This window comes from Doryrhamphus excisus, chromosome 7, assembly GCF_030265055.1.
Source record: "Doryrhamphus excisus isolate RoL2022-K1 chromosome 7, RoL_Dexc_1.0, whole genome shotgun sequence".
NCBI classification, from domain to species: Eukaryota; Metazoa; Chordata; class Actinopteri; order Syngnathiformes; family Syngnathidae; genus Doryrhamphus; species Doryrhamphus excisus.
The window spans coordinates 18,000,851-18,023,160 of record NC_080472.1 but is presented as its reverse complement, the minus strand read 5'-3'; the positions used below and the strand labels follow the sequence as shown (position 1 = coordinate 18,023,160).

General features: G+C 41.3%; 1 protein-coding gene across 3 annotated transcripts; it reads left to right on the top strand.

Annotated features, from left to right (window-relative positions):
- The first annotated feature begins 102 nt into the window (after window positions 1–102).
- On the top strand, window positions 103–22,146 carry gsap (gamma-secretase activating protein). Of its 3 annotated transcripts, none has more exons than XM_058078618.1 (32): window positions 103–423; window positions 920–990; window positions 1,726–1,782; window positions 1,847–1,916; window positions 1,988–2,035; window positions 2,110–2,198; window positions 2,277–2,346; window positions 2,434–2,483; window positions 3,361–3,471; window positions 3,551–3,607; window positions 3,682–3,728; window positions 5,695–5,774; window positions 6,081–6,158; window positions 6,220–6,288; window positions 6,385–6,477; window positions 8,032–8,203; window positions 8,266–8,353; window positions 8,461–8,527; window positions 8,605–8,684; window positions 8,746–8,826; window positions 8,893–9,015; window positions 9,083–9,135; window positions 11,751–11,782; window positions 12,573–12,646; window positions 13,287–13,382; window positions 16,589–16,659; window positions 16,831–16,925; window positions 17,037–17,156; window positions 18,277–18,338; window positions 19,657–19,755; window positions 21,593–21,695; window positions 21,784–22,146. In XM_058078618.1, the coding sequence occupies exons 1-32, from the start codon at window positions 261–263 to the stop codon at window positions 21,882–21,884; spliced, it is 2,670 nt and encodes an 889-aa protein (XP_057934601.1). In that variant the 5' UTR covers window positions 103–260; the 3' UTR covers window positions 21,885–22,146. The 3 variants fall into 3 exon arrangements, with proteins under 3 accessions (XP_057934601.1, XP_057934600.1, XP_057934602.1); XM_058078617.1 differs by having other exon boundaries at window positions 104–423; window positions 8,263–8,353; XM_058078619.1 differs by lacking the exon at window positions 920–990 and having other exon boundaries at window positions 104–423; window positions 8,263–8,353.
- Window positions 22,147–22,310: the final 164 nt, after the last annotated feature.

Sequence of the window (22,310 nt, the reverse complement as noted above, 5' to 3'; positions counted from 1 at the left end):
GGCGTATCTATGCATAACAAATGAATGTTGACACTCCATTGTGAACCGTGTGTGTGTGACTGGATGGTGGCCAGCGGGGCGGTGCGAGATTCCAACCGGCTGGAGGGGCGGGGAAGGAGGAGACATTTGCCCATGTCATAAAAAAACTACAAAAAAGTGATGACCTGCAATGCGGAGAGGACAAGGTTAACGCCTGTCTGCTTTTACGTTTACGAGGGAAAAGTTGAGTCACATGTCAACCCCGGAAATAGAGCAGCTGAATGCAAAATCGACACAAGCCGAAAGCCTTTGACTTAAAAAAAAACAACAATAACCGAGTACTTTTACCTGTGCTCATGTTCAAACTGCAGCCAAAGTTGGATTTGAGCAGAGATGTGGAGGCTGACATCCTCAGGAAGGAGGCGGCGGTGTGCCGGGTGAAAGGTGAGGCGTTCAAGTGTTGTCGGTCAGCTGACTTCTCAAGTGTGCCGCTTTTTCCAAGCAAAACGGATTCGAACAAATACACCTACCAACTAGCAATATTTTTGAGGCTTTAGATTGTTTCTGAGCCATATCTTTAGATTTCTGGTTATACTATTGGGAAAAAACACTTTTGTAGGGGAAGTGGCTGATATATTTTTTCATTTTTTTCATTTTTGCATTCCTAAATGCACCAATCACGGAGTAAAATGGCAAATATGTAACAACATTGCATCAGTTACAATGACTGACAAATTTAGTAACCTTTAATGATGCAATACTACAAGAAATGAGTTGCTTATTGACTTAATAACTACATTACGTGTGTGGAATTGCTTTTATATTTACAGATTTATGTCATTTACCAATTCTATGAAGCTAAAACGTGGCTAGAGGCACAATAAGATATAAATGTCATACGATATTGTTTGTCAGTACTCTAATTAAACTGTGTGTACAGATTACTGTGGTAAAGTGGAGATTTTAATCATCAACATTGAGAGAGATGGGGGCATCCTTTACTCCTGGAAGGTTGGTTCATATTATTGCTATTTTGAGTTTATTTGTAATACATTTATTAGTTCATTATGGGGGGGGTAGTTTCCACATATTTATGTCATCATAAATAAAATATAAAAGCCTATATATATATATATATATTTATACCTTTTTATTTTTTATACCTGACTGCTGTGCCCCGCTTTTACTCATGTTTTAACTGTGTATAAACAAATTAATGCTGTATTTTAATGTATCTTTTACTCTGTTTACTTGCTTTTATTCAACTCCATTTTTCTGTAAAGAGTATTTTGAAAAGCGCTATACAAATAAAATGTATTATTATTATTATTATTATTATTATTTATATATAATAATTATAATATAATAATAGTATATTATAATATTTATAATATAACAATATAACACATATACAATATATTTATAATATTTATAGTGTGTGAAATATTTTAAAAAACCCAAAACAGGCTATAAATTTCTGCAAGTAAATCCTTTATGAGTTAACTCTGGATGTCACTGCTGCATATGTGTGCCCCACTCATCAAATGAATCCTGAATATGATGAGTTCACTTGGAATAGATCATATTTCTTGAATAAAGTGGTGTGCTGAAGCAGTCAGTGTATGCATGTTTAATGACAGGCCTGCCAAACAGTATACAAAAATGACACAAAACAATGCCTTTTTCTTTCTGCTTTTGCATATTTGTGTAACGATGAGTTAATTAGTGTCTATCATCTCCTCAAAGGGGTCGACGGGGACCACTCGAGTTGGCAAATATGACTCAGTCTCCAAGCAAAATAAGGTAGTGTGTAATATTTACCATTATTGTGTGTATTGCTGTACCTTCTTCTAATGCTCTTGTACAGCTCCTATACACCTTCGACAAGCAGGTGTGTGTCAGCAGCTGCTCCCTAAACAAGGAGGAGACATTATTAGGTGAGCTTGCACTGATAAACAACCCCTACGTCACATTTGGGTGATATTAACTTTACCTTTTCATTTTTCAGCTGTCAGTCTGACACAAACCAAGTGTGGCGAGGAGCACCTGAAACCAAGTAATTTATATTGTCTCTCTGAGAAATTTGCATCACATGACATATGGTGGATTTGTGTGTCATTTTTTTTTTAGTGTCAAAGTGCCTTACGCTCCTGATTGAGATCCATCCCATCAATAACACCAAGGTGCTGAAGGCGGTGGACTGCAGGGTCAAAGTGCAGGTGCAGTAGGCGAAACATCGGAGCATCTAAAAAAAAAAAAGTGCTTGGTTGAAATATTTCACTTCTTTCCGCTTTCAGTTCCTTCATCCAGGAACTGACCACAGATCAGTGCTGGAGAGCCACCTGCTGCTGCTGACTGAAGATGGATGTAAGTCTACTCTATCAGAAGACTTTATCATCACTCAGCATTGTTGTCATTTCCAGGCAGCCTCATTTGTCTACACGTGTGTTTCAGATGTGGATCAATACCATGTCCTGCTGACCAGACATGAAGGTTACAAAGTGGTATGCTTTGCATGTTTTTTTTTTTTAACTTTTGCCCATCATTCACAACCCTTATGTCTTACATATTGCTCTTTTCTGTGCATTCTAAAGATATAAAAACAGCTAAAATAGGCAGCTATTTAATGCACGAAATGTGATACACCTTTTTGTAGTGCATCAACGGAGACTTAACCCCGACTCTCAAATAAATATGCGTTCAAAACGGTCATTCATTTGCATCAGTTTGCACATACGCAGTAACATGGAATAGTCCATTGCATGAGAAGGGAGAGGGTAGCGATCGAAATGATTGTGATAGATTCCGCGTCTTTATGTACTCACATGTAGTTTTTATGAAATGTTTGAGGGCCCCTGGACATTTCGACATTCCTCTGCACTTGGCTATGTTTGCTTAATGCTAAGTCACACTAACTTGCTATGATTATTTCAAGGATAGAGGCCTCTTGTCTCTAAAACAAGTCCTCCACATGCTTATCACCTGATTCAAATAGACTTGGAGGTCTACTAGGCATGTGAGTCTGAACTTCACTGGCTCTGTCCCTCACAGGTGGAGGAGATCACCCCCCCCCCAAAAAAAATGTGGTTTCCTATTAGCTCCCATTTTATCATGAACAGTCAGACATTTCTCTATTAGCCGTCTGTTCAAGCTGAATTGATTTGTCTCCTCGCCTGCACATTTTATTAAATTCCACCTCTCATTATTCCGTCTTGTCTCATCTCCGAGCAGCAGACATTCCCTCGACAATATCCTCTGGCAAATTCAACACAGCGGGGCTTGAAAACAAAAAAAAAACAAATGGCACAAAATCTCCCTTGGATCTCATTAGAATTAAATGTATTATAATGTATTCTCCCTCCGTATGTTTGTGTCAACCAGCTGATGGCCAATCCTGAGCGTCTTTCCAAAACAGCCGAGCGGCTTGCGGAAGACTTCTGCTGGGTCCAGTGGGACGTGCACACGCAGAGACTCTACTATGTCACCCACATGGTAATGCGCTACTCATATAGACACAGTATGTTCACGATATGTGCCGTGTAAAAAAAATGCATGCATGTGTTTTCCACAGGACAAGTTCCTGCTGCGATGCGTGCAGTTCTACGACAACCACAACTGTGAAACAGTGGTACGTTCAAACCCCCTTCCAAGATATATAGTATGCACATTATAGTTTTACCTTCATGTGTTGTAATTCAACAGCTGGAGCTTCCATTAGAGCTGTGTGTGAATCCCTTCAGCACCGTCAAGTAAGCCCACAGCTACTACATATATAGTATGTATGTATACGTATATGTATATATACGTATATACATTCATTCATTCATTTTCTACCGCTTATCCTCACGAGGGTCGCGGGTGGTGCTGGAGCCTATCCCAGCTGTCTTTGGGCGAGAGGCGGGGTACACCCTGGACTGGTGGCCAGCCAATCACAGGGCACATATAGACAAACAACCATTCACACTCACATTCATACCTATGGACAATTTGGAGTCGCTAATTAACCTAGCATGTTTTTTGGAATGTGGGAGGAAACCGGAGTACCCGGAGAAAACCCACGGGGAGAACATGCAAACTCCACACAGAGATGGCCGAGGCTGGGATTGAACCCGGGTCTCCTAGCTCTGAGGTCTGCGCGCTAACCACTCGACCACCGTGCAGCCTATATATATACTACATATACTGAATATTATCACATACTACAGCATGAATTGGCACTATACCCTAGAAACCACCCATGAATGATACGGGAAAAGGCCAAAATGATACTGTCTCAAAACCCAGGGCTGTCAGAGCACGCTGCTTTGGTATCAGGCCCGTGAAACAACCAATCAGAGAACAGCGCACTAGCGTGTACACACAGTGTTTTGTTTTGCTGCCGTCTGTGCTCTGTCAACATGTTGGCGGTTGACACTGCGGGCGAGAAATAAATAGGGAAAATAGCAAACTGAATATTAGAAATGGAACGTTTTTTGGAACCTGCTGTTTTTGTCATCCCTCTCTCAGTTTGTCTTCTTCTTTTCTGTGTTTCTTCTTGCTCCGGTCCGGTCGCACCAAATGCCCATAACAAAAACATCAAATAACGGCAAATAAAATTGGTACAGGGAAGTTGTAGCTTACACCTTTCCTGACACAGAGCAAATCTGTTTAGCATGTAAGGGCATTTAGATCAACTATACTATCTGCCCCAATGGCTGGACGGGACCAAAAAAAAAAGAAATGGAACGTTTTATCACCATTAATGAGGACGACACTCTTTAAATGATAGAAAAAAAATAAAAATGCTAATACAAGTCAGAAAACCAAGGGTCCCCTAAAGCTCTTTTCCGATTCTCGCAAGTCAAAATTCAACTCTGTGTCATGTGACACGATGGAAAAACGAAAGCTAAACTTCCATGAAGGCAAACAGTTCAGACACATGTAATAAACTGAAACATTTCTTGAAAAAAATGGTCTTTTGATTAAATAGTATATGATAATAAAATCATCACATGGTTTGTCTGGTATCAGGCCCAGTATCATGCATGATACTGGATCTGATACTTATAGGTTATAGGTTATCATGGATAGGTTAGGTTATAGGCCAGTATCAGGTTATAGGCCCTTCGGTCTCGGGCTGATACTGACACTTGGGGGCATGATACCTGGCCTGATACCAGACAAACCATGTGATGATCTTATTATCACATACTATTTAATCATGAGCTTATTATCACATACTATTTAATCAAAAGACCATTTTGTTTCCAGAAAATGTTCAGTTTATTACATGTATTATATCTAAACAGTGTAAACACAACAATTGCAAAAATATTTCAACAATAATATTTTATCAACAGCCTTATCTTATCAATGTCTGACAATTAAAGATCCATTAATCAAGTTTGGGTTTTTTGGTGACTGGAGAAGCACTAGACACTAAGCACTCGTGCGCTGTTCTCTGATTGGTTGTTTCACGGGCACGATACCAGAGCAGCGCGCTCTGAGTGGACAGCTACGGGGGCTGATACTGGACATGGTTAAACTCTATATTTTATCAGTATCACTGCCCTGGGCTTTGACACAGTATCATTTCGGCCTTTTCCCGTATCATTCATGGGCGGTTTCTATAGGGTACAGGGCCAATTAATACTGTAGTATGTGATAACATGTGATAACCTATAATAAACACTCCAATCTATGGTTACATTTTGTATACATGTGTGTCTCTTACAGGTTTGTCAACCTTGGTTTTGATCACTTTCATGTTGAGCGGCCAGAGCGAGTCAAGATGGAAGTATTCACAAACAGAATAGGTAACATTTTCATTTTTTTTAAAAATAAATGTTGTATATAACATGGCTAACAGCAAATATTTGTGTGTTTTTTTGTTTTCTTCAGGATGAATATTTAATTTGCACTATTTGATTAGAAGTTGATTGATTTTTCCCGTTGCCTTGCTGACTGATGAATATCTAATTACAAGATCGAGATTTTTTTTAATGGTGCTCTGCTACAGAAAACTATTTCCACTGCTGCCTTTACAAAGAAACCACTGCTGTATATTAATATTATGAATGAACTTTATTATACTCTTATTTTGAATTGTTTTTTTTTTCTAGGAAGCATGTGCGTATGCTACAGCCAGCCTTCTTGCAACAAACCCGAGCTGAAGTACACAGTGGTTTTAGTCCACAAAGGTGTGTGTGTGTGTTATCTGCTGTGTCTTACCTGCTGTGAACCAGTTTTGCTTTATTTCAGACTGCAGCAAGACTTTCCGGGTCACTTTGGGCGACGTCACCCAGCTCCATCCGCTCTTCATGCCTATAGGTCAAACATATGTACAAACGTGTTGCATTTCAAAGAATTATTAAATACAATGCAAAGCAACACACAGTGTTGTTTTTTTTCCCCCCCCATATGCAGGCTACTACGTGGTGGTATATTTGCACGCCTGCTTCCTGCACTGCATCAACACCAGGCAGCAGGAGATGCTCTGCCACTCCTTATTCCTGTCTGGTAAGATAAACCTTTCCCGTAGGATCATACGTTAGCACTCTTTTTCTCATTAATCCATTCCCACTGAGGGAGAGTAGATTTATATATGTTTGTAAAGATTGAATGTGTTATTACTGTACTTAAGACCGTAACACGGGCCAAAAATTGTATCTCATTTGATGAATTTACGTTGTGAGGGGGATGAACCTGTAATACTACAACTTCTCCACTAGGCAGAGCAACACGTGAATATGTGAATTAGAATGACTCAGTTAACCGCAAAGTCTCCTATCGTCACCAGGTGTGTTTACCATATAACGGCCTGCGATTGGCTGGTGACCAGTTCAAGGTGTTTCCCGCCTCTCGTCCAAAAGTCAGCTGGGATAGACTCCAGCATATCCTAGTGGTAGACCCTAATGAGGATAAACGGCATCGAAAATGGATGATGGAACATGTGTGCTACAACTAGTTTCCTCAGGGAAACAATAAACTGTGGCACAGCTGCAGTTGTGTTACATTGTACTTGTGGACAATTATCAACGCGTACTGGTGAGGGTGGGGACAAAAAAGCCGAAAGAGGTTGGGAAACACTGGTCTACAAAACAAACATCCTGGTTATCAAACACTGACAGCAGTAGTGGTGGGAAAAAGATTCGACCACTATGAGTGATCTGTATATCCATCAGCTTTATCTGCCTCTGTGCAGAGGTGGGAGAAAGTCATTGTTTTGCAAGACGTCCAAGTCAAGTCTCTAGACAAGACGAGTCAAGTCCAAACTCAAAGGCTCGAAATTTATGATTCCGAACAAGATATAAGTGCTGTTAAATTAAATAGCCAGCATAATGTCCTGCATAATAAAATATGCAGGACTAGGCTGAATGGCGGACGAGTCGTAGCCTCACAGCTAGGAGACCAGAGTTCGATTCCACCCTCGGCTATCTCCGAGTTTGCATGTTCTCCTCGTGCATGCGTGGGTTTTCTCCGGGTACTCCGGTTTCCTCCCACATTCCAAAAACATGCTAGGTTAATTAGCGACTCCAAATTGTCCATAGGTATGAATGTGAGTGTGAATGGTTGTTTGTCTATATGTGCCCTGTGATTGGCTGGCCACCAGTCCAGGGTGTACCCCGCCTCTCGCCCGAAGACAGCTGGGATAGGCTCCAGCACCCCCCGCGACCCTCGTGAGGAAAAGCGGTAGAAAATGAATGAATGAATGAATGAAGTCTAGTCAGGAGCTTATATTTTCCGGAAACTTCTATGTTCTATTGCTGATTACTAAAGAATGGAAAACAGTAGAAAGAAACTTTATTTTTTTCTGATGAAAAACATTCTTTTGCTAGTTTCCATGTTGATATAGTCATAGAATGCTATATTCTGTACTGAAATACAACATGGTTTAAACACACTCATACAGGTATGAATGTGAGTGTGAATGGTTGTTTGTCTATATGTGCCCTGTGATTGGCTGGCCACCAGTCCAGGGTGTACCCCGCCTCTCGCCTGAAGACAGCTGGGATAGGCACCAGAGTGTTTATGGTATGTTGTGTTTTTAGTCCTACATTTTGTGTTTTTCAGGCAAGGATGCAGTTTTAGGCTTCCCATCAAAGTCTGGAAGGTTGGTAGTGATGCATGCAGAGGAGGAGGAGTCCAGCACGGCCGTGTTGGACCTATTAAGCGGGACTATCTATGGCGTCCAGCTGAATCCTGCTTACTTGATGCAGATTCTGCGATCGGGCACGCCTTCCAGGTGAATGACACACATAGGGGTCTGGTTTTCATTTTTACAGTACGTTTCTAACTCCCAAGGAGGTCCAAGAACGTAACCGACGCTCAGCGGTTGGCTGCCCTTCACTGCCTGCTTCTTCACAAGGGAAGTGACCCAAACACGGAGACGGAGGTATGCACTGAAGCAGCAACACTGACATTTACCTGGAAACAACCTTTTTTATTCATATAGTATAAACCTGGAGACAAATAATCAGTAGTTTTTTGTACTACTTCCAGATTATTGAGTGGCTGTGTGACGACACAATACTGGCGTCCTTCGACCAGATCCAGGAGTTCATTCTAGGCGAGTCCAAAACCAGCGTCGCTTTCTTGTGAACATGTTTAATAAAGCTAGTCTTTGTTGTGTTGTCTTCTCTGTAGCATCTTTGTACAGAATAAGCTACAAGAGGTCGCTCAGTCTGGATAAATTACTGCCTTGCTCCTGTGTGTTTGATAAGAAGGTCGCCTAAACGCAGATTGTTTTGTTGTCTTTGCACCTCGTTTACATATTTCACCTTGCAGGAAGTACCTGCTTGTCTGACGGAGGTTCCCGGTGTGCGGTGCACCACTGAGCTGCACACGGAGCCCGTTTTCACAGGGAAGGTAGGCAGTTTTATTTAACATTTTTTTTTTCAGACCCGTTTATGCCGGCAGTGTGGCTGTGTCCAGGCCAGGAGTCTCCAGGGCTTCTGGTGCGAGCTGCAGTGGAACACCGAACGGACTAAATACTTCGATGCTGACCCCAACCCCAGATATAGAACCTCACACGCTCAGGCCGACTGGATTAAACTGGTAAAAGCAAAATGGACGCACAACTTTCCACAACTTTTCCAATGGTGATGCTAAGCATGTCTCCTAGGTGACTGCGAGGCCATCCAGTCACATGACTCATGTGTTGGACAACGCTAAGAAGTAGGTCTGAATTTATTCCTGTTATGAGTTTTGACAGCTGCAAGTGGTTAGCGCACAGACCTCACAGCTAGGAGACCAGGGTTCAATTCCAGTTTGCAATGTTCTCCCCGTGCATGCGTGGGTTTTATCCGGGTACTCCGGTTTCCTCCCACATTCCAAAAACATGCTAGGTTAATTGGCGACTCCAAATTGTCCATAGGTATGAATGTGAGTGTGAATGGTTGTTTGTCTATATGTGCCCTGTGATTGGCTGGCGACCAGTCCGGGGTCTAATATTCCCATTATTAGAGCCCATGTCAACACATTGCGCCACTAGCTAGCCGCAAGCTAGCAAGCTAACCAGTTTTAGAATATAACACAATGTAACCGGTTGTATGTCAATATATGTTGACTAATAATCATTAATCCGGGCTGCACGGCGGTCGAGTGGTTCGCACACAGATCTCACAGCTAGGAGACCCAGGTTCAATTCCACCCTCGGCCATCTCTGTGTGGAGTTTGCATGTTCTCCCTGTGCATGCGTGGGTTTTTTCCGGGTACTCCGGTTTCCTCCCACATTCCAAAAACATGCTAGGTTAATTGGCGACTCCAAATTGTCCATAGGTATGAATGTGAGTGTGAATGGTTGTTTGTCTATATGTGCCCTGTGATTGGCTAGCGACCAGTCCGGGGTGAACCCCGCCTCTCGCCCCAAGACAGCTGGGATAGACTCCAGCACCCACCGCGACCCTCGTGAGGAAAAAGCGGTAGAAAATGAATGAATGAATGATTTTTGACGCAAGCAAATCAGTCAGTAATTTTCATCCGATCTCTTTAAAACTAGCCAGGAGTCAAAGTTAAAAGTCTTACTGCAAACTCGAACCGGAGCAAAATTGATTTTGAGACACAAGAGGTGGGAGCGGTCGAACGTTAAAGCAGTTCCTGCCTTCCACTTGTTGACACTTTCATCCGAAAACTGTCACACATGACAGCAACGTAGCGACGAGCCCATTGATTTTAAATACTGAACGTCGGCTTAGAGTTGCAGGGCAAATTGAATGTTTAGAATGTTTAGATTGTTTGTTATGTATGGGCGGGGAATCAAACTCATCCAGCTTGACCCAATTTTCACTCAATACTAAAGCCAAGGTCACAACAGGACGAAAATGCACAGTTAATTTGTGAGATCCGCATCGACATTGGTCAGTCTCACTCAATAATCATCAGTATCGGAATCACAGCCCAGCCCGAGTGAGGCTGTGGGGGCTGTTCGATTTCCAACACTGAAGAAGACGACTTTAGTGGTTTTGGTTCCCAGAAGGATGAGGACAGCGATGAATGACTTTTCTGTTAGGCTACTGTTTAACTAGCCATATTAAACGCATCATAATTACCGTATTTTCCGGACTATAAGTCGCACTTTTTTTCATAGGTTGGCTGTTCCTGCGACTTATACTCCGGAGCGACTTATAAATGAAAAAAGTGTTTATGTTACATAAACACCGGACACCTTTTCTGTTCATGTTTATTTTTTGTGTAGCTGAATAACCATTGTGTTAGCATATCTTACACCTATTCAGCCTGTTCTCTATTCTTTTATTAATGTTAGAACTTGCCTTCCAAGAGGACGTAATGTCTGTTTTGGTCAAGTAGTTTGGAAAATAAATTACCTGCAAAAAAATGTGACTTATACTCCAGTGCGACTTATGTATGTTTTTTCTACATAATTATGCATTTTTAGCCTTGTGCGACTTATACTCCAGAGCGACTTACGTATGTTTTTTTCTACTTAATTATGCAATTTTGGCCTTGTGCGACTTATACTCCAGTGCGACTTACGTATGTTTTTTTCTACTTAATTATGCATTTTTGGCCTTGTGCGACTTATACTCCAGTGAGACTTACGTATGTTTTTTTTCGACCTAATTATGCATTTTTGGCCTTGTGCAACTTATACTCCAGTGCGACTTACGTATGTTTTTTTCTACTTAATTATGCATTTTTGGCCTTGTGCGACTTATACTTCAGTGCGACTTACGTATGTTTTTTTCTACCTAATTATGCATTTTTGGCCTTGTGCGACTTATACTCCGGAGCGACTTATAGTCCAGAAAATACGGTAATAACTCACTCAATACTAATGATATGTAATGATACGTTTCTATAAACCCTAACGCTCGATGCCAAAGACGTTTTGGGAAAAAATTTTGGGAACATTTTCTGCGTCCTATCAGCTGTAGTAAAAATAGTATATATTTTTCCTCACGAGGGTCGCGGGGGGTGCTGGAGCCTATCCCAGATGTCATTGGACGAGAGGTGGGGTACAGCCTGGCCAGCCAATCACAGGGCACATATAGACAAACAACCATTCACACTCACATTCATACCTATGGACAATTTGGAGTCGCCAATTAACCTAGCATGTTTTTGGAATGTGGGAGGAAACCGGAGTACCCGGAGAAAACCCACGCATGCACGGGGAGAACATGCAAACTCCACACACAGATGGCCGAAGGTGGGATTGAAATCGGGTCTTCTAGCTGTGAGGTCTGCGCGCTAACCACTCAACCGCTGTGCAGCCCTTTATTGTTCCATACAAGTACAAAAATTGTATTGCTCTTCGTTTTGTTTTGCAGGGTTCTTTCCATGGTGGACAACTGGCATCTTGGTGAGGAACACAACAATGGAGAAAAACTAGTACGAGTGTGAGGTCACATTCTTCAACAAAACCATTTATCTTGAGGTTGAGGCCTCCAAAAAAAAAAAAAGTGATGAAAAGGAGACGCAAAGCAGGGATTAAAAATGAAGTAACAGAGCAGAAGGTGAGGTGAAGAATGCTCCGATTATGTAACGGTGCTTCCTATTATTCTGCCTCCTGTGTGCAGATGTTCGGCATTTACCGTGTTTAATATGGATAGATGATCTCCTATCTCCTTAGGTCGTCTTATCGTTTGCATTTGGGTTGTTGGAAATCCAAAATCTTGGGATTGGAATTTGTTGTGTATGCACGTTTCTTTCCCAACTAGCATGGCTGATTAGCTTTCATCACTCATTCATTATTCATTAACCTGCAGGCTTTATTTCCAATTAGTCTCCAAAATGTCAAGTGTGTAGTGGAAAATGTAAAAAAAAATAAAAAAAAGAAAGATATTAAAATATTTACATAGTGGTGTCTGGAATTAGATTTTTTTTTAAGGAAAGGGAGGCGAACTCACATTTAAGTTTCAAGTGCAAAATGTATCATATGACACATCAAAAAGGCGCCTTCTTGCGTGATTAAATAAAGATTATAAACGTAAGCGTGGAATTATTCATTTGCACACAGCGGGGGGGGGCCCTCCGCACGCTGCCACCAGCCAAGCTTTGTGATGTTTTTTTCAATGAATGGCCATGTTTCTACTGCTAATAACGACTAACCTCAAACTCCAGATGCTGCAATTGCTTTCCTTTGTTCCCAGCGTCCACTCCAGACCGGAAGGTGGTGCCGCTTTTCCAGGAGGAGGACCACCACCAGAGGGTGCGCATCGGCCTGGTGAGGAAAACGGAAACGCTGATGTGAAAAGCGTTTGGGCAAAGTTGCACAAAATGGAATGAATGTTGTGCTAATTATCGGCATTGAAAGGTCTTAGCCATGTTGTAAGCTAACTGGAGAATATTAAGAATATTGGACATTTACCGAAAAAAAGGCTGCTAACCAAGGTCCTATTGTATTTCTTTAAGAGAACCCTCACCCAATGCCCCCCCCCCTCGACAAATAACTTATAGCCTTGCAGTGTTGGTAAAAACAAATAAAAACTTTCATGTAAATCCTCACTAAACTGTCGCCTATGTAAAATAGCTTTGACACAACTAATGCAAAAAAAAAAAAAAAAGAAAATAGTTTCCCCCTGGAGTCTTATCTTATGCTTCAGAAATGACACGTTTCCATTTCTTTTTAGAGTTTTTTTTTGGATGAAAAATGTTCTCATCCTGCAGCTTTGCCTGTACTCAGCGATATGCGAAAAGTGCAGATAGCTTCAGTTGAACAGAGTTCAAACAAAACGTTAGCTCCGCCTGGACTATTCTTAGAATGACCCCGGTTGCTTTGCTCGCCGCTTCTATATATATATATATTTTTTTTCTGCTCATTTACATGCACAAAGTGTCTTATTTGGTGTGTGTGTGTGTTGTAGACGGTGGAGAAGCTGCGAGAGCATCTAAACACACATCTGCCTCGCATGGGCAAGAAGAAGATAGACGCCCTGGTGGTCAGCTACGTAGCTAAACTGGTGGGTACGCCGTTCCATGAGGTTTCATGGGGGCGGAGGTTTAACAGGCATTGGCTGAGACAGCTATGAAAAGGGGGGATGTGACCTATGTGACCTTTGGCCTTAAGCAAAGGTAATATGGCAACTTTTCTTAAGAAATTTAGGACTTTTTTTGTCATAAATTGATGACTTAATTCTCGCAAATTCACAACTTTATTCTTGTAAAGTGTACGATTTTTTTTCTTGGGGATGTAGGACTGTGTGGGGGGGTGGTATAACCTTTAGCCTTTACAACTTTCATAAATACTACGATATTTTTCTCGTTAATCTATGACTTTTCTTATAAATTTACAACTTTTTTCTCGTTAATCTACGGCTTTTCTCATAAATTATATGATTTTATTCTCGCAAATTCAAAAATTTCTCATAAATGTACAACCTTTTTCTCGTTAATCTACGACTTTTCTCATAAATTTACAACTTTTTCTCGTTAGTCTACGACTTTTCTCATAAATTATATGATTTTATTCTCGCAAATTCACAAATTTCTCATAAATGTCCAACTTTTTTCTTGTTAATCTACAACTTTTTTCTCATAAATTTATGATTTTATTCTCGCAAATTCACAAATTTCTCAAATGTACGACATTTTTCATAAATCTACAACTTTTTTCTCGTTAATCTATGACTTTATTCTCACAAACTCACAACTTTATTCTTGTAAATGTACATTTTTTTCCTATAGATGTAGGACTGTGGGGGGGGGGGGGTATAACCTTTAGCCTTTACAACATTACAACTTTCATGAATTCAGCAGTTTCTTCTTGTAAATCTACGACTTTTTTCTCGTTAATCTACGACTTTTTTCTCGTTAATCTACGACTTTTTTCTCGTTAATCTACGACTTTTTTCTCTTAAATTTATGACTTTATTCTCGCAAATTGACAACATTATTCTTGTAAATGTAATCTTTTTTTACCTATGGATGTAGGACTGTGGGGGTGTGGGGCGGTGGAATAACCTTTAGCCTTTATAACATTACAACTTTCATAAATTCAGCAGTTTTTTTCTAATAAATCGACAACTTTTTTCTCATAAATCGACAACTTTTTTCTCATAAATTTATGACTTTATTCTCGCAAATTCACAACTTTTTTCTGATAAATTTATGACTTTATTCTCGCAAATTCACAACTTTTTTCCTCATAAATTTATGACTTTATTCTCGCAAATTCACAACTTTTTTCTGATAAATTTATGACTTTATTCTCGTAAATTCATAACTTTTTTCATGTGGCCCTAATGCTGCGTCCTACCCCTGGAATCCAGAACTAAGAGGAAAAAACAAAATGACACCTCCCAAGTCAAGGCTAATGTCCACTCCACAAACAAAGACCATCACCCTCACCCCCCCACTTCGGTGCTTATGGAGACTAATGTGTGCCCTGCCTCAGGAGGGGAAGTGGGTGAAATGGATTACAGCTTTTAAAGAGCCAGGAAGTTGTGCTGAGATAGATTAGGGCTCCACTCTACGTTATTGTAATAGTTATTTATTCCCTGTCCTCTGTTGCTATGGAGGACATGGATGGATCGTCTCCTGTTTATTATGCAGTCCCACGTCAGGGCAAAGAACCACCACTGAATACGTATTGGAAGTACTGTTAAGGTGTTAATTATGCAGTAGAAAGATGAGGTTATTATGTTTCTTTTTATCAGAATGAGAGAAGAATGGCTGCTTTTTGACAGTGAACAAAAAGATTGCCGGCTATTATTTGAAAAAATAACCTCCCCCTAGTTTTGTATTTTGGACACATCTTGACTATAAAATAGTGAAGAAAAAAAAAAGACTTTATTTAACTTGAAAGGCCACCAGAAGCGTCATTATTATTGGTGGAGCAAAAAAGCAGGATCTTGAGTACTGAATAACCGAAATGAATCCACCAAAAACAATCCAGAGTCTCTGCTAACATTTGTGCACAGCAACGACAACATTGACACATGGTACATTCCAAAGAGTAACAGTAGCGCAGTTAGCCATCATTTTGATACAGCCTGAGAAAGCATTGTATTGTATTACAAAATAACTAGACAAGGCATTATCTTACAGATAAAATTGGAAATTAAAGATTTTTATTACTGTGTGTATTGTATTGTGTATTGTCTAAAGTGCGGCCCGGGGGCCGGTTGCGGCCCGGGGGCCGGTTGCGGCCCTTACCATGCTCTAAAAAAAAAAAAAAAAAAAAAAAGAAAAGCAAAACAGCCTGAGAAAGCATTGTATTGTATTACAAAATAACTAGACAAGGCATTACTTCACAACCCTATTGTTGTAAATGTACAACTTTTTTGTTGTAGATGTAGGACTGTGGGGGGGGGTGGTATAACCTTTAGCCTTTACAACATTACTTACTTAAATCCTACAATATTTTTCTTGTTAATCTACGACTTTTCTCATTAATCTGCGACTTTTCTCATAAATCTACAACTTTTTCTCGTTAATCTAAGACTTTTCTGGTTAATCTACAACTTTTTCTCGTTAATCTATGACTTTTCTCATAAATTTACAACTTTTTTCTCATTGCGGCCTTTGCCACGTTCTAAAAAATAAAAAAACAGCAAAAATGGAAAAAGGGAGCAGTAATTTGACCAGAATAACAACAAAACTTTAAGAAAGTCGAGTCAATTTTTTTTTAAAAAGGAAAAAGTTGAAAAATCTAAGGAAAAAAAAGTCACAAGATGAGAAACAAATAAAAGTTGGGAAAAAAAATTTAATAATTTCATAATAAAGTCCAAATATTCTGGGAATAAAGTCATGATTTTACGAGGAAATAAAAATGTCATTCATTCATTCTAACTTGACTTGGTTGTTTTTTTTACCCAAACATTAGAATGAATTTCATCACATATTCACGTTTGTCAAAAGCAATTCCATTGGGTGACAGGTCGTATGTACGTTTTAGTCACGTCATGTACGTCATGTGATCGGATGTGGGCGATGGCGTGTGATTCAGTGCAGGTGGAAGATAAAAATGGGAAGTGAGGAATCCGAAGAAGGAAGTGAGCATGTGTGTCTCCAAAAAAAAAAGCCACAGATGTAAAAAAGATGGACATAATGTTTTTTTTTAGCTTCAAGATGTTGTCAATTTGCATTTTAAGATTCCTGCCTTTGCCTCCAGCTGCAAGTTTGATTGGAATCAAACCGAGCAAAGAACTGGTGTTGTTGTGTTTAGCTGGAGCTGATCAGACGCATGCTGGAGTCGGTGTGGCTGAAGCACAAAGTGGGCCCTCGTGTTCTGTGCCCGTGAGTATGAGTATGTGATCAATGTGCACCCTCCCCCCCCTTGAATCACCTGCTTAACATGATGTATAATGCGTGCACTTACATCCGTGCATGTGCACCTCACATGTGCGTCATGGGTTGCGTAACACTCCCTCCCGTCCGTCCGCCCGTCTTCACGTTCCGACATTTCAGCGCACAGCAGGCCGGTTCTGGCGAGTGCGCCGTGTTTCACTTCATGCTCCGGATCCTGGAAGCCACCGGGGGCCTCTGCTTGCCCCTCCCACCTGGTAGGACCGACGCACACATCAGCAGCCAATTAAAACACAAAGCGAGAACAAGAGCATTGTGCAAATACAGTCACAAATGGGAATCAGTTGTTGTTTTTTTTTCCCCGTCAGGCTATCACACCCTGCTCGGAATGTTCGCCGTGCGCTGCCTGCCACATCACACATTCCTACAATACGTCGACCACGGATTTCTTCAACTCACAGAAACCTTTGTGTCTCGACTCATGACAGGTGCACACGTTGTCACATGATATTTTTTCACCATTTTGTGCTAATTAGCTCCATAATTAGTCTTGATTGGAAGAAGACTCAGACGAACTTTAACTGACTCTTACCCAAACGGCTGCCTCACTCACGCTGCAAGCCCAATCTACACACGCAGACGATGCGGGTATCAAAATAGATGCTTATATGCTAATATACATGCAAAACAATCTTGTTTTATACACATTTATAACCCGCAAGGCATGCTGGGAAGCCCACAAACACACTTCCCAACGATAGGTTACCCTTTGACTAACCTCCAGTGGGCTTTCAATTCCGAATAACTTGGAACTACAGTATTATTGGCGGTATCGGTTTCATTGGACAACAATGTGTTAGCATGCGATGTGCACGGCAGCCATACTGGGAAGTACTAGCATGTTTTTGGAATGTGGGAGGAAACCGGAGTACCCGGAGAAAACTCACGCATGCACGGGGAGAACATGCAAACTCCACACAGAGATGCAAGCTAACATGCTAGTGTATATTATGTCTTATTTGCTCTTATTATGTCTACTACATGGGCTGCACTGTGGTCGAGTGGTTAGCGCACAGACCTCACAGCTAGGAGACTAGGGTTCAATTCCATCCTCGGCCATCTCTGTGTGGAGTTTGCATGTTTTCCCCGTGCATGGTACTCCGGTTTCCTCCCACATTCCAAAAACATGCTAAGTAGGTATGAAGTAGGTATGAATGTGAGTGTGAATGGTTGTTTGTCTATATGTGCCCTGTGATTGGCTGGCGACCAGTCTAGGGTGTACCCCGCCTCTCGCAACGAAGACAGCGCGGATAGGCTCCAGCAACCCCTACAACCCTTGTGAGGAAAAGTGGTAGAAAATGAATGAATGAATGTCTACTACGTATATTGGGTCATATGAGCGTTGACGGGCAGGTCTGGAACCAATTAACCACAATAAATGTAGTATTACTGTACTAAATAAGCAAAACAACAGTGTTTGTCACATTATTGGTGACATAATCGGGTGTGTAAGCATCTAACAACATCATTTAACAACATGTATTCTTATTGGGTCTCAGTTTGGACTGCATCCCATCTCATTTTAATCTTGCTTTTTTTTTTTTGAAGATTTGGACAACAGTGAAGCCAATGAGAAGCTGAAGTTCGGCGTTTTGAAGAGACTTCCTGAGGTACGTGTGTGTGTGTGTGAATCTACCATTAAAACAATACAGAAGGAAGTTTTCCTGTTTGTAGTTATTTTAGCGAGCTGCACGGCGGACGAGTGGTTAGCGCGCAGACCTCACAGCTAGGAGACCAAGGTTCAATTCCACCCTCGGCCATCTCTGTGTGGAGTTTGCATGTTCTCCCCGTGCATGCGTGGGTTTTCTCCTCCCACATTCCAAAAACATGCTAGGTTAATTAGCGACTCCAAATTGTCCATAGGTATGAATGTGAGTGTGAATGGTTGTTTGTCTATATGTGCCCTGTGATTGGCTGGCCACCAGTCCAGGGTGTACCCCGCCTCTCGCCCGAAGAAAGCTGGGATAGGCTCCAGCACACCCCGCGACCCTTGTGAGGATAAGCGGTAGAAAATGAATGAACGTATTAACCCAGGCTGCACGGTGAAAAGTGGTTAGCACACAGGCCTCACAACTAGGAGACCCGAGTTCGATTCCACCCTTGGGCATCTCTGCGTGGAGTTTGCATGTTCTCCCTGTGCATGCGTGGGTTTTCTCCGGGTACTCCGGTTTCCTCCCACATTCCAAAAACATGCTAGGTTAACTGGCGACTCCAAATTGTCCATAGGTATGAATGTGAGTGTGAATGGTTGTTTGTCTATATGTGCCCTGTGATTGGCTGGCCACCAGTCCCGAAGACAGCTGGGATAGTCTCCAGCACCCCTGCAAACCTTGTGAGGAAAAGCGGTAGAAAATGAATGAATGAATGAGTACTGCAAGTATTGAGTAATCAGGAATGTTTTGTGTCCAAGTCTTGGGTAGCGGTCCACCACTGTGTGTCTCTTGTGTAACTCCCACGTGTCTGGGTACAGTATTTGTAAGCATGTGTGTGATGATGATGATGATGAGGAGGAATGTCGAGTCTAATGTGTCTCGCTGCCGTTTCCTGCCAGCTTGTTCGGGCGCGTAGTCACACCTGTCTGACTTGCCAATTTATTAGGCACCCCTGCTGCATGATGCTGAGGTTTTATCGTCCATTTCTGATTTATTCGACGCATCATTCCGTCGGCTGTAATTTGCAGCCAGGTCACACGGAGATACCTGAGGCTGTAAATAATTTAGTAGCAAAGTTTCACAATCGGGTTTAAAATATTAATCTTGAGAGGGAAAAAAAAAACAATAATTAAACTTTGATTGATGGCGTCTCTTACAGGAGCGTGTGGCTGTGTTTAATAGACGTAAGGATAGCGGGGTGTATCTACGGACGCCTAAAATCAAAACCTGGGAGTGTGTTGAGTGAATAATCTTGTGTATGTGTGTGTGTGTGTAGGTCAAAAGATTCTACCACATGTGGGATCATCCCATCAGTTCGGCTTCCATCTCCAGAGATTACGTGAGGAATCTGTTGGGGAGACGCAACAAAAACACGGTAACTCAATGACTGCATGAAAGGCTACTGATGATGACATCACCATGAAAATACGCCCCCTAGTGGCTGGGAGCAGTATGGTAACAGCATCAGAATAATTGATTAGATGATCTTACTTTACCTATTTGCCAAAAAGGCCGGTAGTTTGGTTCTGTTGCTTCTGATTGAAAGTAAAAGGCAGTAATCATAGTTAAAATGTCATATAGAAGAGGGGTGTCCAAACATGTTCCACATACTGAACAATGAAAGGATGCAACTGAGAAATTTTATAAACAAAACCACATCTCATATAAGATGTTTTTTTTTTTTTTTTGGGGGGGGGGGGGGGGGGTGACGCCTATTGTTCGTATAAACTTGCTAATTTTTCCCCCCAAATTGTCCAACTTAATTACTTTATTCCCATATTAGAACTTTAAACCAACATATTTTCCAGACTATAAGTGGCACTTTTTTTCATAGGTTGGCTGTTCCTGCGACTTATACTCCAGAGCGACTTATAAATGGAAAAAAGCGTTTATGTTACATAAACACTGGACACCTTTTCTGTTCATGTTTATTTTTTGTGTAGCTGAATAACCATTGTGTTAGCATATCTTACATCTATTCAGCCTGTTCTCTATTCTTTTATTGTTAGAACTTGCCTTCCAAGAGGACGTAATGTCTGTTTTGGTCATAAAATAAATTCCCTGCAAAAAATGCGACTTATACTCCAGAGCGACTTATAGTCCAGAAAATACGGTAATTTTCCAAAAATTACCATAAAAAAATTACTTGTCCTAATTATGACTATATGTTTATCTTTAATATTTCAGTTTTAAGCGACTAAAGTGACATTATTTTGTGTATTTTATGTGTATTCTCATGAAACTGCAACTATTTTGCCTTCATTCTTGAAAAATTGCATCAGTTTTTCAACTTTCTTCTCATGATTATGACAAATTCATTCTTGTCAAATAACTTTTTATTCTGCAACCAAATTTTCAACCTTATTAGTTGTTTTGTTTCATCTTTATGCTCCTAAAATGTTCATTCATTCATTCATTTTCTACCGCTTGTCCTCACGAGGGTTGCGGGGGTGCTGGAGCCTATCCCAGCTGTCTTCGGGCAAGAGGCGGGGTACACCCTAGACTGGTGGCCAGCCAGCCAATCACAGGGCACATATAGACAAACAACCATTCACACTCACATTCATACCTATGGACAATTTGGAGTCGCTAATTAACCTAGCATGTTTTTGGAATGTGGGAGGAAACCGGGGTACCCGGAGAAAACCCACGCATGCACGGCGAGGACATGCAAACAGAGATGGCAGAGGGTGGAATTGAACCAGGGTCTCCTAGCTGTGAGGTCTATCCCTCTCATTCTGTCATATTTTCTCATTAGATTACAGCTTTTTTCTATGGATCCTTGTATTAAGAGAAGAGCCTCCAGCAGCATTAAACAATAGCATGACGATTAGCATTGACAACATGTACAGAATGAGACAAGATCTGGGCCTTTTTTCATAATAATTACTCAAACTCTTCTTGTTTTTTTCTACAGTAGCACGTTGCTCTGAAATTGTGGGGCCTTTCAGTGTTAGTGTCGACCTGCCAACATGTATGAATTTGTAGTACTCAGCATGCAATGTGACTCGTGAATGTGCTTGTATGCTTCACTGCTCTCCATTTTGCGTTCAGTATGCTCGGTACAGATAAATAAAAAGATATCAGTTTGTCAATAGTGTTTCAAATTGGAGGGGACGACAGTAAGTAGAGAACCACTGCAGTAGCATCGTGTGTCAACAGTAAGTTCACCTCCACCCTCCCAAAAAATGTCTGTTTTGATTCCATCCCAGGGATTCGCATTGACAAGCAGAGAAAAAGACAAAGCCGGCTTCAGACCAGACTTTCTCCCTCTCACATACCTGGCCAAAGTCCTGTCTGATACAGAAGAACAAGGTAATATATGTGTGTGTGTGTGTGTGTGTGTCTCACATGGCAACCTCCATCCACATAAGTTCCCTCCTCCCTCCCTGCTGTGCACCAGCTGTGAACCCCTTCGACGAACAGGAGAACGTCGACGCCACCTTTGTGGAGGAGACGGCTCTGAAACAGACACTCATTCTGCTGGGCTTTGAAGGGAAATGACAACAAAGTGATGGATGGAGGCTGTTGGACGACAAATGGAAGAGCTTTAGAGACGTTCGTATGAAAGCTTTAAGTCAGGAAAGAAATTCTACAGCCCTGAACAGACACAAATTTTCCATTTTCTACGGCAATATATCAACAGCAATAACATAGTCCATACCGGCATTCATTTCACGTATTAGATCTATCTACAGTAGTTACAGTGGTTAGCACGCAGGCCTCACAGCTAGGAAACCCGAGTTCAATTCCACCCTCGGCTATCTGTGTGGAGTTTGCATGTTCTCCCCTGGTACTTCGGTTTCCTCCCACATTCCAAAAACATGCTAGGTTAATTGGCTACTCCAAATTCCATAGGTATGAATGTGAGTGTGAATGGTTGTTTGTCTATATGTGCCCTGTGATTGGCTGCCCACCAGTCCAGGGTGT